The sequence below is a fragment of the Elaeis guineensis genome, chromosome 3 (genome assembly GCF_000442705.2).
Source record: "Elaeis guineensis isolate ETL-2024a chromosome 3, EG11, whole genome shotgun sequence".
NCBI classification, from domain to species: domain Eukaryota; kingdom Viridiplantae; phylum Streptophyta; class Magnoliopsida; order Arecales; family Arecaceae; genus Elaeis; species Elaeis guineensis.
In genome coordinates, this window is record NC_025995.2 from 104,995,159 (window position 1) to 105,010,645 (window position 15,487).

The 15,487-nt window shown below is 38.4% G+C and overlaps 1 protein-coding gene across 1 annotated transcript; it reads left to right on the forward strand.

Moving 5' to 3' along the window:
* The first annotated feature begins 841 nt into the window (after positions 1-841).
* Positions 842-13,130, forward strand: LOC105041232 (mannose-6-phosphate isomerase 2). The gene is made up of 5 exons (XM_010918104.4): positions 842-1,278; positions 1,438-1,605; positions 6,669-6,881; positions 8,327-8,593; positions 12,613-13,130. Exons 1-5 carry the CDS (start codon positions 964-966, stop codon positions 12,928-12,930), a joined length of 1,281 nt encoding a protein of 426 aa, XP_010916406.1. The 5' UTR covers positions 842-963; the 3' UTR covers positions 12,931-13,130.
* The last annotated feature ends 2,357 nt before the right edge of the window (positions 13,131-15,487 follow it).

The following is a 15,487-nucleotide window of genomic DNA, read 5'->3' on the forward strand; positions in this document are numbered from 1 at the left end:
AAAGAATGCAAATAAGTCTCTTCACCCAATTCTATTTGTTTCTGACTGGATACTTTATTGATAATATGATTACTAATACTTTTAGCAAGTTAGATTTTTACAATTAGCTAGTTATCTTGATTTAATTTATTTACAGCTATATTTTCTATCTTAAATAAATTATTTATCTAATAATTTATAATATTTAAAAATTATATATTAATATTAAAATATATTTTTAAAGTAAATTATATAATTGAGATATCTATAGATAGAGATAATAATTTTAGTCGACTCATTGAATATCCTATCCAATTCGGTTTCAATGAAATAGATTTTATCTAATCTGATCGAAACTCGAAACATATATAGATTATAAAAATATATTTAAAATAAATTTAAATTAAATATGAATAATGATAAACTTTGATTCGAATTTGACCCGACATATATTGTTTATATGTATTCGATTCAGTCCGACATGACTTGATCAATCTTTCTTATCTATCTAATTTGATTCGATCTGTGTCTTTATTTGATCTGATTTGATCGAATTCAAGATTAGTACAAGATGAATATAAATATATAAAAATTTTATTTATAGGATGGGTACAGATATGGATCAATCTGATCTATATTTGATTTATTGTCGTCTCTATTTATAAATATTAAAAATATTTTTTAATTTAAGAAAAGATATGGATGACCATGCAAAATGCGCCCAGTAAAGTGTCCCATACGGCTCGCGTCCCCAGCGGAGCCGAGCCGCGGGAGGGCGGTGATCTTATCGATGTCCTCGGTCCCCACTATCCACGTCGCCCTCACCGTTCAATTCCATTCCCACTCTCCCATAGTCCCTTTTAAAAACCCGGGAGACGAGCTCGAATGGCGGACTCCCGAGACTCTCACCTCCTCTTCCTCGTTCTCGTTCTTTTCTCCTCCCTCTCAACTCTTAGGGGTTCGGGGTTCGTGGTCGAGTAGGAGATGGAGATGGAGGTCTCTAGGCCACTGAGGCTGAGATGCTCGATCCAGAACTACGATTGGGGAAAGTTAGGCGAGGACTCGAGGGTCGCGAGACTGTTCTCCCGGAACTCTGGGGCGGAGATCGACCCAGAGCGGCCCTACGCCGAGTTCTGGATGGGGACGCATGAGTCCGGGCCTTCCTTCTTGGCCCGGGGTGAGTCGGGGGGCCCTGACTCGGAGCCGCTGACCCTCAGGAAGTGGATTCTGGAAAACCCTGACGTTCTTGGAGAGAAGGTCGTAGAGAGATGGGGCAGTGAACTTCCCTTCTTGTTCAAGGTCGCTTCTTTACTCCGTTTTTCTCTTTTTGTTGGTGCTTAATGTGTTTGTCGTTTTTGTAATTATCGCGGTGCTCTGTTTTTTAATCCGGTTTCTTTTTTTTGGTTTTGGTGTGGGAACTTGGTTGAGGTTTCAGTGTTTGAATTGGTTGTTGTGTAGGTTTTATCAGTGGCAAAAGCTTTGTCGATACAAGCACACCCAGATAAGGAATTGGCGGGGATGCTGCATAAGATGCGGCCGAGTATTTATAAGGATCCTAATCAGAAGCCGGAGATGGCGATTGCCCTTACCGACTTCAAGGCCCTCTGTGGGTTTGTCAGCATTGAGGTATACAGTGTCGTTATTCAAGCTCAAAATTGCTGGATCACTTCTGCTGAAGCAATTATGAAATAGTCACATAAATTTTCTTTCCAAAAATTGCGTTCGTTTGTGATTTGGATGCAAATCTTTTAGTTTTTTTAGATGATCAATATAGATATTTCATTTGCGCATTTGTTTAGTAGATCAAGATGGAGTGGAAGTTGTTGAATGAAATCGAGGTTTCTTTTTGGAGCATCGTTTTTTTTTTTTTTTCACTTTTGTAATATTACAATGTTGTCCCAGAACGTGATAGTCAAAGATTTATCTTTGTACCTGCTTAAAAGATGAGTTTGAATCTTGTCAATTCAAGTAAGCTAGATGATCCTTATTGAAGTGGTTAGCTGACTAAATCTGTAATATAAGAAATCTATAGAGTTGTACGTCATGCAAACGTTGTACATGTTATCTTATCTTTTTCTAGGAGTACTATTGGAAAACTTATAGATTAGGTGTTAGTGTGTTGAAGGTGAAGCGGTTCTCTAGGATGCAATACACATAAATATTGCTATATATGCTGTTATGCCGTTGCTGTATTTAGTTGGCCATCTTGAGATGTACTCTTTATTGAAATTTATTCTGTAAATTGACATTATTTATCTACCATTCTTAGGTCATGCCTTTACCAAGAAAATTATTTTGTTTGTGGCCTTCTCTTTTTTAAGGTAACATTGGATGATGAACTTGAATTGGTCTTTTGTAAGGTGATTCTTGCCGCTTGTGGATCACTGTCTAGATTGTGGTCCCCATATGGTCTATTATTTTGACACTTTAGCTTTGGGCGTTCAAGAGTGTTGACATGCTTGAACACATGGAGACAATGTAGCATCCCATGAGACTCCGTGGCATTTAGAAAATGGAGCACCTTTCTTACATTGCCTAGAAGTCTCAGCACTTGGCACTTTTTGTATGTGCAGAAAGACATCCTATTATAGTTGATGACACTTTAGGCACAATGTGGCATGACACAAGACTCCATGGTACTTGGAAAATGAGGTTTTTTTACGCCAGCTATAAATGGCTGCACTTGCTACTGCTTTTGAACATTGTTTTGTATCTTGTTAGCATTTGCTCTGCTTTTTTCCCTTTAGCCTTTCCTTGCTATTTTTATAGATGCGATTCTATCAACAAAAAATTGGAAAAGATTTACTGATATTTCCATATTTTCATACTTTTAATCGGATTTACAATGTCAGTTCTCGACCCTATACTAGTACCATGTTGGTATGCCTGGTATGGCAATACCATACCAAGTATTTGTTCAAAATTGGTGCGGTATAGTGAACCTAGTACATCCATATAGACATGTATTTAGTCTTACATTGGCTATACAATGGATGGATCTTGGATTCTTATATAGAACTAAGGCACTCAAATAACATTTTTTACTAACTTTTCTAGATGAGGTTTTGGATTACCATAAATGGTATCAGAGTGAACCCGATCCATGCTCATGTAGACTGGGAGACACTACTGCATGGGTCTATTTGAAATTGATGGGCTAATTGTGGTGTTTGTAATTGCATTTGATTGTATTTGTGATTGGATTTGGATCCTTAGCTTGGCGAGGATGCCAGGGTTTAAATGGAGAGAGTATGTGAGGATCTTTCAGGCATATTTAGTTCCACATTGGGTATGCTCTGGGTAGATCTTGAATATTTATATAAAACCAAGGAATCCGAATGACACCTTCTGGCTAGTCTTTTTGGGTGAGGTCTTGGATCATTACGGTTGCATCTACCAATACAATGAATCTTGCTTTTGATTCTTCCCCAGTTGATCTCCTTTTGGATATACCCTCTGGTCTTAATAAAATTAATGCGATACAAATCAGTATCTTTAACCCTTAAAATGCTGTGATTCTTCTTTATATACTCTCTGATGTGATTGTATTTGCGTATAAAATCTTGGAATATGGTTACTTGTATTGTCCTCTTGCAATTATCTTAAGTTTTGCATATGTGATCAGAAAATAATTTTTGTTATTTGAGCCTAACCTAAGATCTAAATAGCTGTATGGATATGCTCTTTTCTACATACATCTTGGTATAATCAATACCTTATGCTGATACCGATCAATACCTACTGGCTAGTATGAGTTGTACCAACAAATTTGAATTAAGATTTGCCATGTTAGTCAATACCATACATACTAGTACTGAAACTTTGTGCAGTTCGATACTGTATTGACACTTGGTGTGCCTCGCTGTTTTGTATTGTACCATATACCGACATTGTAATAATATGGTATCGTTATGGGGCCCAATACTAAGACGGCAAACCTTGATTTGAATCCTTGTTCCAAACCCATGTGAAAACCTAAACCATACAATCTCGTTTGATTCCTTATTCCTCCATGTTCTCCATTTATGGTGACTATTTCCCTTATAACTACTATCAACTATTAATATTCTAGTAATTTCTCTTTTAGCTGCTTTTTGTCTTCCTCCTAACTGTCATTGCAGAAGAAAAGGGTTGTGTAAATGTAAGATCAGTAACACAATCGTGTCTTTTGTTCTTGTTCGTTCGAAGGAATTTTCTCTTGGCTAAAATTTTATTGAGCTGGCTAGCAGGAGCAGGAGCTTGTCACCCAACTGTAGATGATGAAATCAAGAAAAAAAATCCTTTCATTTGATGGGTACTAATGAAAAGGAACTGAATGATAAGTAGGTAATTTTGTTCTTTAATACGTGCTTGGTCCTGTGTTAACTCGCTGTAGGCTTCTACTTTGTTTAGTAGGTTTCAAACTACTTCCATATGGGGATTTTAGGTTTAACAATGGAATGTTGTATTGGGCCGAACCGTCCGGTACATCTTGTACCATACTTTATCAGTCTCATACCGGTACAGTGCCTCATACCATATTGATATTCAGTATGCCATCTCGTACCATATCGAACCACGTATCGATATTGTAATAGGATGGTACTGGTAGGGGGTTCGGTATCGAGACGGCAAATCTTAGGTTTAACCACTTTTTGTATCCGTTGGATCTTTTTTCGGTAAATATCATGAAACATTTTGTTAGAAAAGATTTTAATGCTGTTATATGTGGACATATTTTGCGGTACATACAAACTTGTTGTATTAGTGAGATGCGGGCATTATATACAGGTTGGTCCATATTTATGTTTAGTGTGTTGGTATATTTATTGTCATCATTGCTTGTTTAAAAGACTATAAGCAACAGATGGGAGGGCAAGAGACACAGCGCCTAGGCTCTAGGTAGATGCCTTGTGGTTAAGGTCTCGGAAAAAGAATAAATTATTAAAATAAATGAATAAAAGGGGAAACTACAACATAGTTGTAATCCAACAAATAAAACATCATATGCCAATAAGATGTAGTAAATGAATGGTAATTATTAGGTTAATGAAATCCAATAGCAATGCGTAAATCATTCTCATATCCATAGTCAAGCAGAATGCAAAATGTTAAGGTAGGTTGCTAGGTGGCCAAGGTGTCTTGTCTTTTAGAACAGTGACTAATTGGCCCTCTCTCTCTCTTCCTCTACATTTTGCATACATACATACATAGGTGATTTGGAATGAAACAATAGGGACTGGTATTTGGACCTTGGCATGTGACTAGCATGTCGTGGCAAGTATTCATGTCATATGACATGTTATACTTAAATCCTTCCTTCTTAGTTCCCTTCCTGACTTCATTACCTTGTATTTATGGATTATGGTTTGGTGAGATATTATCAAACCATCACTGTGGTGGCGCAGCAGGCATTTGTAGAATTCATGATTCATTTTGTCTTTAACATAGTTTAGCTTGAAATAGTTTTCTTTGACAAGGATTTGGATTATCTATATTATTGTCTTGCCGAGCCATTAAATTTCATATGTAGGTTCTGATTCTTGGCTTAACCAACTTGTCTTTCATGGAGTCCCTACAGCTACTTCCTTTATTCTCTGTCTTTCTCCATTAGTTCACATGCGCATCATACAAGACTTTCTATATCTTAGTTCCATCTCTGTTGCCTTGACATCTAAATTGTAACTTGAACTTCTTTGTTTTATCTACTAGCATGTTTTTCATAAGTGCCATGGCCATCTTTCTACCATAATATCCAGATGTTTGCATTGCAACTAAATTGCAGTTTTACCATACTTTTTGGTCATTAATGGCCCTCTTACATATATATTGACCCCATAATTTGCATGTTTCATTGCAGTTCCATGTTAATGTACATTACCTAAATCCGACTTCACCAATTAGCATCTCTGTTGGTGATCTTCTTTCCATCTTGCATCATCTGTGTCATGTGCTTGTTCTATTTTGTAATTTCTATTTTGTCACCATGGTTTAAGATGATCTTTTGGCAATTCGAGTTGTGATTCTGGCCTCGTTGAAATTGTTGGATATCACTCATAAGTCATAATATTATGTCTTATTACTGTATGCCTTTTCTATGCTAAATACTTGGCTTTGCTTAGTTCCTTTTGGGGATTAGTCGACTCATTGGTAGGCTTGCCTTTCTAATAATTAACACTTTTCACCTTGCCTTTGTGGCCATGTATCCTCAGCCCTCATCTTGGTTCATTGATCAAACTCAGCACCTTGGGCAAACCAGATCAAGTTAATTTGCCCCTATGTTTCTATGTACCTTTTCTATGCTCTTCCTGTATGGTCTAAGTTAGCCAAACTTTCTTGAGGAAGTTTTTAGTGTATATGCCACCTTTAGTTTTATGGTGGGAATGTTATTAGATCAGTTGCACAGCAGCCTCTTGATTCTTGAGCATGTGCGTCTTGTTCTTGTGAACAACTTTGTTTTCTTTTTTCATCTTTTCTGTTTTCTACTGAGACCTTAGGTTTTACTAATTTCTCTTAGAACTGTTTGCTTTCACCTATGTTGCTTATCAGTGGTTATTGATATGATGTGGGGCTACCTAATATTCTGAGACAAAGATATATTTATATATTAGTTTGTAGGAAAATAATGTATAAAATGGATATTTTGGTGTATCTGATAAGTGATAAAAATGTTTAAACAGTTTGATTTATGTGTCATTATGATTGTGCAGGAGCTTAAGGATGTGCTTGCAGGTGTACCAGAGATTGTAGAGCTGGTTGGTGATGAGGATGCCAGCAAGGTTCTGAATGCTAAAGAGCAAGATGGATATGCGGAAGTAAAACCCATTCTACAGTCAATCTTCACTAAGCTTATGTCAGCAAATAAAGAGGCAGTTTCTGAATTGGTATCCAAATTAAAATGTCGTTTGAATGTGGAAAATAAGGTACTTGGAATTACTGAATCATATGGAATGTCATAGTTTTTGGTTGTTATTTATTTCTTTGAAATATAGCACCATTTCAGTTACATCATTTTGGCATAGCTAATTACTTCTGGTCAAGTAATTCTTCATGACACCATAAATAATTCTCTCTCATTTCATATCGAACTCGTGAATCTTTTTCCTTATTTACCTCACTTTATAACAGACTCTGGAAAGCTGTCTCCTTGCTATCTTAACATCCACATCTTGACTAAACTATGAGCTTAAATGTGAATATTGGGTATGAACTCAACCTTATGTTCTGCTCCCTAAGTTAATATAGTTCAAACCTGTAGCTCAATCATTTGACCGGGTATTTTGCAACTTCCAGGTCTTGGGTGTGAATATTTGTAGCTTTGCATATCAGTTGGATGTTTAATTATTTACCTATATATGGATCCATAAGAATAGTTCAATAAACATGGATTGCCAAATTACTAACTTTTCTAGCCAGGCACGTCAGACTGACATTTTTTGATTTTGGATTTTCTGTTTGTGACCTTGTAGTACTGCTTGACCTTATGTGAGCATAAATGTTTTTTTTTTTTGTTAAGTACATACGTATATTTATTTGGATAAAAAAGCAACCTATACATTTCATAAAAGAATTTCTGGATTTGAAATTTAGCCTAACTGCAAGACTTTCTGATGATGCACAGAAGTTTCTAGAAAATCTACTATTCCGTAGAAGGTATTTGATTAGTCGAATGAAAGGATGAATAGGTGTTGTTTGCTGCAATTCCCAGACTTTGTGCCCATTTTCAGATTGCACCTTACAAAAGTTTGATATACTCTGTACTGAAATGCTTGCTGCTAGGAAAGGCTGCCAGTGATCTCAGAATCCTTTTTCTGTGAAAGCTGCACCTGGAAATTGGTTTTAATGCATACTTCTGGCATGCTAACTTTTGATCATGCTTACATGCTTAGAAAGGGTGATTGGTAGTTGGAGGACCTGCTTTCTCTCATTATCTCATAATTCTGCATCTTACGTTTACAATCCTGTCATGCAATATCTGAAGGCCTTTTTGGCTATTGTTTGTCATAGTTAGGTTTTCATTGTGTTAAAATGCTAGCTGCTGTGATATAATAACCTGCATTTTGTAAATAAACAGGAAGAATTACATATGGGTTGATACATGATATAGAAGGTAAAGCAAGTGCTCATGTTTTCTTCTTGACTTGTTTTATGGCATGAAATCCAAGCATATATACATAGGACACATTCTTTACATTTGTTAAACATTTTGTCTAAAATTATACATATCATCAACAGTCTCTTTTGCCTAGCAAGCCAGTGCGGTGACATTTCAGCCTAATGAAAGATCTAGGATCCCAATGATTTATGGTTTCCAGATTTTTATTTGATATTGGATTTGCTGATGTTCGTAGCATGTAATTTGAATCAGATTAGGAAGTTGACAGAAAAGGAACAGCTAGTATTGCTATTAGAGCAGCAGTATCCAGCTGATGTTGGAGTTATATCCGCCTTCTTCTTTAATTACGTGAAGCTTAGTCCTGGTGAAGCACTCTATATTGGAGCAAATGAACCCCACGCCTATATTTCTGGTGACTGTATTGAATGCATGGCCACATCAGATAATGTTGTACGAGCTGGGCTAACACCTAAGTACAGGGACGTGCAGACACTTTGTTCTATGCTGACATATAAACAGGTGTGTATTTCTTATCATCTATCCCTGGTGAAGAGCTTTTCACTTTATTCATGCTTTAGTTTACCTTGTTGGCTAGCAGTTCAAGTTTAATTTTAAAATATAACATGTTGATTATTTATGTCTTCTCATTTTGCAATAAATGCAGAGTCTTGTGAAATATTTGAGTATTTTGCTAAATTCGTAGCTGATAATTCTTGAAGTGACAATACTAAACATGTAATAGCAAGTGCCTTGCTTTGAGTATCTATCACATGCTTCTACCTAAGAAACAGAACACAAACTATTTTTGTTTCGTTAAGCTCGTGTAGATGGTTACATGTTTCTACCGAAAGTGGATGATTGTTGGACATTGTTGAGATATCTCTGTGTAATTTAAGCTTAGACATCAAATTTTTTCATACTAATTGAAGGTTTATTTTGCAAAATTACCTCACTTGTAACTAAAGCAACTGGAGGCCTGTGAAAGAACTTCAACAGTTAACAGCAAATGCTGCCTCTTTATCTGTGGTTGAAGAGTGTTAAAACTAGTGATCAGTGCGAACTCCACTCCTATTTGTAGCAAATACCATTTTCTTCACAAATTTGGAAAACCTCCATCTAATAATCTTAGACAGTGTTGGATGGAAGTCTTCTTTATCCTATATGAAGAGGCTAATATGAATCAATCTTGGTGGTAACCTCCATTGATGTTCCTATCGGTTTGAACCATATTGATTATTGAAGGTCTTGGGCAATATTATCATGTAATGGTAGCTACTAAATTTTTCTGTATTCTCAAATTGAATGGACACATGCTGGGTTTGTTTGCTTACCAATTTTCCTTGCCACTGTTGTACCAAGCCAGCTTTAGTAGCTTCAGTCTTCCACCTAGAGTGCTGCACGTTCTCTAGAATCTTATCCTGCTACCATTGTAGCTTCCTAACATCTGCACAATCAAGTAAGTAGATAGTTCCATTGAGAAATTATCCTAGGGGTTTTGCTATAGTGCTCCAAAGGGTAGTTTAGTCTTTTTATAATTAATTTATTTTTGATCGTCGGACTAGATGGATGGTTTGAATTTTTCCATCAACTATTAGTTGGAGCACCAGATGTGCATGGCTTGTGTGGTAAAATACCCCAAACCTTAGGGTTAATTGAATGCTAGTTTTTTTTTCCCCAAAAGCTTTGGTGAGGTAGAGTTGGGGAAGGCCCGAGGAAGAGTTGGGGGAGGTGTGCATAGAGGGGGGAGGTGTGCGGCATTGTCGTCACCAAGGGTAGAGGAAGAGGAGGGGGGTGCAGTAGACAAAGTTGTCAAATCAGGATTCGACTCGTGAAGCGGCCATTCCTTAACTCGAATCGCGACTCGAATCGTAAGATTCGATAACAAATTCAATTTTTTTATAAAACAATAGATATTAGCATAAAAACAAAATTAACATTATAAAAATGCTAAAAATATAATAATATCTTATTTTTTACAATGATTCCAAGTAGGATCCACAACTTTAGATTTTTTTTTTCTAGGTGCCATTATTCAATAAAACAACAATACATAATTCCACTGTAAAGTGTGTAAGCCAATCCCTATTAAAAAGTAAGAACTGCAAAAAAAATATTAAAAAAAAGTAAGAACTGTTAATTTTTTTTGGTTAAGTGGCTGTGCCACAGCTGTGTGTGTGTGTTTTTTTTTCTGTTAAGTAGCTGTGCCACGGCCCATGGGAACAATAGGCAACGCCACAGGTTAGCCCACAACAAATGTCCGATCAAAAAAAAAAAAGGGGGAAAAAGCATTCATCGGTGGCTTCGTACGTGGCTTCATAGGAAGATTCGAGAAAAAGCTTTGGCCGGATTAAAAAAAAAAAAAGGTTTCGTGGTGGGTTCGGAGAAGAGAAACAGAGTAGGGGAGAGAAACAGAGAGATCGAGAGATTGGAGAAGAGAAATAGAAATATTAAAAAAAAAAGGCTTCGAGGTACCTACCGGACGAACGATGAACTCGTGGGGATGCTTCGAAGGCTTTGAGGATTCCTCTTTCCCACATGCTCTCTTCCTGTTCTCACCGTAGTCTTTGAAGACTCGAAGTAGTTGGAGAAGATGGAGAAACAGTCGCCAATAGAAGTTCAAAGGTTTGGGACTTAACTTTTTTTTGCCAAAATCCGACTCTTTCGCTTCCAAAAACAACGAACAATTGATTTGGGAGTTATCTTTTCCGACTCGACGGTATCGGATGATCCTGCAAGTCGCACGATTCAGCTGACGAGTCCACGATTCAGGTACGATTCTTTTTCTTTTGCGATTCTTCATTTCGGTTCGACTCGACCAGGCTTAGAATTATTTTGAATCACACGAGCCAAATCGTGACTCATACGATTCTAACAATGGAGACAACAGGGAAGAAGAAAGAAGAGAGTTGGGGGGGGGGGGGGTTGTGGTGGCGTGAGCAGGAGGTGGCGTGCTCGTGGGAGGGGGGCGGTGGCCTGTGACGGAGAAGAGAAAAGGAGAGAGGGGAGGGGGGGCACGAGCAGGAGGCAGTGTGCTTGCGGGAAGAGGGGTGGCACGAGCATGGGTGGGCGACAGCCTATGGCGAAGAAGAAGAAAGGAGAGATCGAAAATTTTTTATGCTCAAAACTGGAATTTATAGATCCAATGTCATATTCAGTAAAAAATTATGATAGGATTGGGGGGGTTGCATGAGCAGGAGGTGGTGCACTTGCGAGAGGGAGGGAGGACGGCACGAAAGGGGGGGGGCCAAGGGAGCAGTGGCTTGCGGTGGAGAAGAAGAAAGGAGAGAAGGGGGCAGCATAAGCAGGCGATGGTGTGCTTGTGGGAGGGGAGGGGGCGGCACGAGCACGAGGGGCCGGGGGGGCGGCGGCCTGTGGTGGAGAAGAAGAAAGGAGCACCAGGGGAGGGAAGTTGCGGGCTGGGGCGCTTGTGCGGGAGGTGGGGAGGCGGACGGTGGTCGATGGGAGGAGGGGGCCAGGGGGGAAGACCGCCGGGGAGGCGGGCAGGAGGTGGCGGGCGGTGGCGAGGAGCGAAGAAGAAGATGGAGGATAAAATATAATAAAATATTTTTTTAAAAAATAATAAAATATGAAAAAAAGATAACAGTGTCATGTCTAAATTGTACTTCATAATAAAAAAATATTAATAGAATACCGTAGCAAAACCCTTATCCTAGTTCCACAATAAAATTGCCATTCAGTCTAATCTTTTTTTTTTTCTTTTAGGGAATCCCAATAGCATGCTTTAGTTTGAACTCTGGATGTAAGGACTAAATAAGCAAAAATCAGTAGCTTTATATAGTTCAGTATTTTTGTTTATTTGGATGTTTATTACGTTCTTTCGTCCATCTATATTTCCATGCTTTGTTCTCAGACTCATCCTCGAATCTGGTACCTAAGAGCCAGCTTTGCTGTTCGTTAGCATCTATTGATGTCATCAGTTTACATGTGAGGTTCTGTTTATTTGTTTAGTCATTGTTGGTTTCTGCTGGTAGCTCAATCAGAGAACCAACTCTTCATCATTGATGAATTTTTGGGCTTGTTGCCCTGTATGCCAGCCATATGAACGTGTTGATGCATTTGGTCACTGTTGCACACGGCTTTCTTGTACCCTTGTCCCATCAGTTGGTTTGTCCCCTGTGGTAGTGTAGTCAAATCTGCTTGTATTGTTTGTGTCATGCTTGGATATCTTCATCACTGCCTTGCGTACTGCAGTTTTTCGGTGCTTTGTTATAACTCACAGTGGGAGACGGTGAAGTGTCTTGAGTAGGGGCTGATTGGTGCTAAGAGTAGGTAGCTCTTTGACTCTGTGTACCGGAATCAATGTAAAGATGCTCGGCTTTTTGTATGTGTGTGTGTACATATATATTCCATTTTTTTCCCACAGGAACCATAATTAGGTTTTGCTGTATTTTCTTATTCATGAATTTGTGAGAAATGAAACTTGTCTAACATTCCACTTTATTATTTTCGCAATTCTGTACTTATGAATCATGGTAACATGAATAAAAAATAAATCCTGTTCATCTGCATTTGTGCAGGGCTTTCCAGAAATTTTACGAGGAACTCCTCTAAATCATTACATTTCACGGTATACCCCTCCATTTGATGAATTTGAAGTTGATTGCTGCTCACTTTTGCCACAAGAGTCTCTTGTGTTCCCAGCATTAGCAGGCCCGTCTATTTTTGTTGTTGTGGCTGGGGAGGGAAGAATGCAGATGGGTTCTGCAGTTGATGAAGCAACGGTTATGGAGGGCCATGTATATTTTGTGCCTGCTAATGGTGAGATTGGGCTAACTGCTGGTACTGCTGGACCATTGCAACTTTATAGAGCTGGGGTGAATAGTAGAGTTCTTTAATTAATAATAATCAAAGATCTACTGCTACAAGTCTCAAATAAATATCAGAAAGTTCTAATGTTGTCTTCAGGAGCTGTTGGAGTTGTCCTTTTTCAGCTTTACGTCCATAATCAATGTTTATGCATAATGTGAGGTGTAATAGAGACCAATTGAGATATGTATAGTTAAATGAAAAAAGAATTTCGTTTTTATTGTTGTTCTATGGCTTTTGTACTTGGCACTTCACGGGTACTGCACCATGAAATGTTTCTTGTATTTATTTTCTGCAACTCTCAGATTGAAGTTTGTACATTGACGTGCAGTTGAAAAAACACACGTGCACAATTACAAGCTTGCACACAGAGACTGTGTTAGATTTTGGCACGTCGAATTTGATCTACAGTAGCAAAATTCGTTATAATAAAATCCAAAATAAAAAAACCAACAGCAGATCCGACCTACAAGCATGGTCAGGACACGCAAGGCACGGTCCATTGCATGGTCCAGCACGTGCAGTGCATGCGGGTGTGCGGTCCAGTGCCTCATGCGAACCACCACAGGCCTCACACGGTCTATGCATGGTGAGGCTGTCCATTCTCGTGATCCATCATGCGAAATGTGTGATCAAATGGTCACGAATGTTTGTGGGTGTGATCAAATAGTTTAGATTAGTTTTGGAGTCCTAATAAAAGTTTTTGTATGTTTTTTATATGATTTGAACTTTGATTTAAGCTCTTAAAAAAGAGTAGATGGCCAAAGGATCATATGTGGTGGCTAGGGAGCGGCAAAAGATCTTCTTAAGAATATTTTGAGAGATTTGTGAGGGTTTTGTGTCTTTTGTTCTTAAGAATATTTTGAGAGATCTGTGAGGGTTTTGTGTCTTTTGTTGAGAGAAAGATTAATGTATGTGATTTGAGAGGATGTGATCTTTTTATGTATTTATTTTTTTCTCGTAATGAAGTTTGTATGTCTCGTGAAGGTAAGTCTTTGACTGATGCATATTATTTGATTGTCTTTTGTGTATCTCTCTTCTTCTTTCTTCCTGTGGTATTGACATCGTCATCGATATTGAAATCTTGGACAGGGATTTATATTCCACACTCGTGAGGGATCCTCCCAACAAGTAGTATCAAAGCTTGGGGTTGTCTGAATTGTGGTGGTGTTGATCAAAGTTCAAGAAGATAAAGAAAACTGGCTCAATCAAGATAGAGATCAATCGGTATGATGGAAAGAGCAATTTTTTCATATAGTAAGCGAGGGTGAAGGATATACTCATCCAACAAGGGTTGATTGATACTCTCTTGTATGAGGAGAAGTCGATTATCATAAAGGAGAAAAGTTGAAATGACTCCAAATGCAGGTGGTTAGTACGATTCACTTGTACTTGATGGATGATGTAGTGATTTATATACTTAGCGAGGCTTTTCCAACGGGAATGTAGATAAAGCTTAAGGAGATATACATGGCGAAGTCACTCACCAATATCCTTTTTCTTTAGAAGTAGTTCTACCGGCTTCGAATGAATGAGGGGCAGAGCGTGCAGGAGCATCTCAGTAATTTTTAAAAGATCCTCACTAATCTCCTCAATGTTGGTGAGAAGGTTGAAGAGAAGACTAGGGTGTTGGTCTTGCTTTCATCACTCCTCTCTTTTTTTAAGTCTTTAGTAACTGTTTTTCTTATAAGAAAAAGCACAATCAGGATGGATGAGGTCACATTTGCACTTCTTAAGAATGAGACTCTCAAACGGGAGAATCGAGCTTCAAGTTCAGGTGACGACTCGGCTTTGATGGTAACTGGAGATGGTGGTGGCAGAGGATGAAGGGGTAGAGGATCGTAAGGTGAGCGGTCCAAATTCAATCGAGAGACTTTAGCAAGATCAGATGCTATAAGCATGATGAGTTAGGACATCGAGTCAAAGATTACCCACAACTTAGAGATTGGATGAAGGCTGTTACGACGGCGGTCCAAAATAACGATACAGCAGAAAGTGATAATGTTCTTCTGGTGTCTGATGAGGCATCTACTTTTTTCTCATAGTGGATTTTAGATTCTGTATGTTCACATCATGTTTGTTGTAGAGAAAAGCTATTTGACTCCTTAGAGAGCAGTGAGAGCACTATTCATCTGCCGCATGGATCGAGCTGTACGATTAAGAACATTGAAACTATCAGCTTACATACTCATAATAGAGCAGTGAAGAAATTAGACGAGGTTCGATGCATATCCAATTTCAAGAGTAATCTAATTTCACTGAGCAGATTGGATTCAAACAGATACAGATGGAAAGTTGATGATGAAATCTTGAAGGTTTTGCATGACAGTAGGATTATGTTGAAAGAGAAGAGGTATGGAGGATAGTACTTTTGGTAGGGAGCTCAGTGCGAGGTGGAGCTTCAAGTGCCAGTGGGAGCTCAACGTGAGGTAGAGCTTCAAGTACCAGTAGAAGCTCAGCGTGAGATGGAGCTCCAGGTATAGATGGATTGGATATGAGATGGGAGACTCAAGAGGATGATAGGTGACATCACAGGATGAAGTTTCTATTGTCGCAGGAGATTAATCCGAGTAGGTTACAAGTCAG

What these genes read in the sequence shown, in the direction of transcription:
- LOC105041232 (XM_010918104.4), top strand. Translation starts at nt 964, where the DNA reads ATGGAGATGGAGGTCTCTAGGCCACTGAGGCTGAGATGCTCGATCCAG. An exon ending in AACTTCCCTTCTTGTTCAAG is followed by an intron (nt 1,279 to 1,437) that starts GTCGCTTCTTTA and finishes GTTGTTGTGTAG; the next exon opens with GTTTTATCAGTGGCAAAAGC. An exon ending in GTTTGAATGTGGAAAATAAG is followed by an intron (nt 6,882 to 8,326) that starts GTACTTGGAATT and finishes AATTTGAATCAG; the next exon opens with ATTAGGAAGTTGACAGAAAA.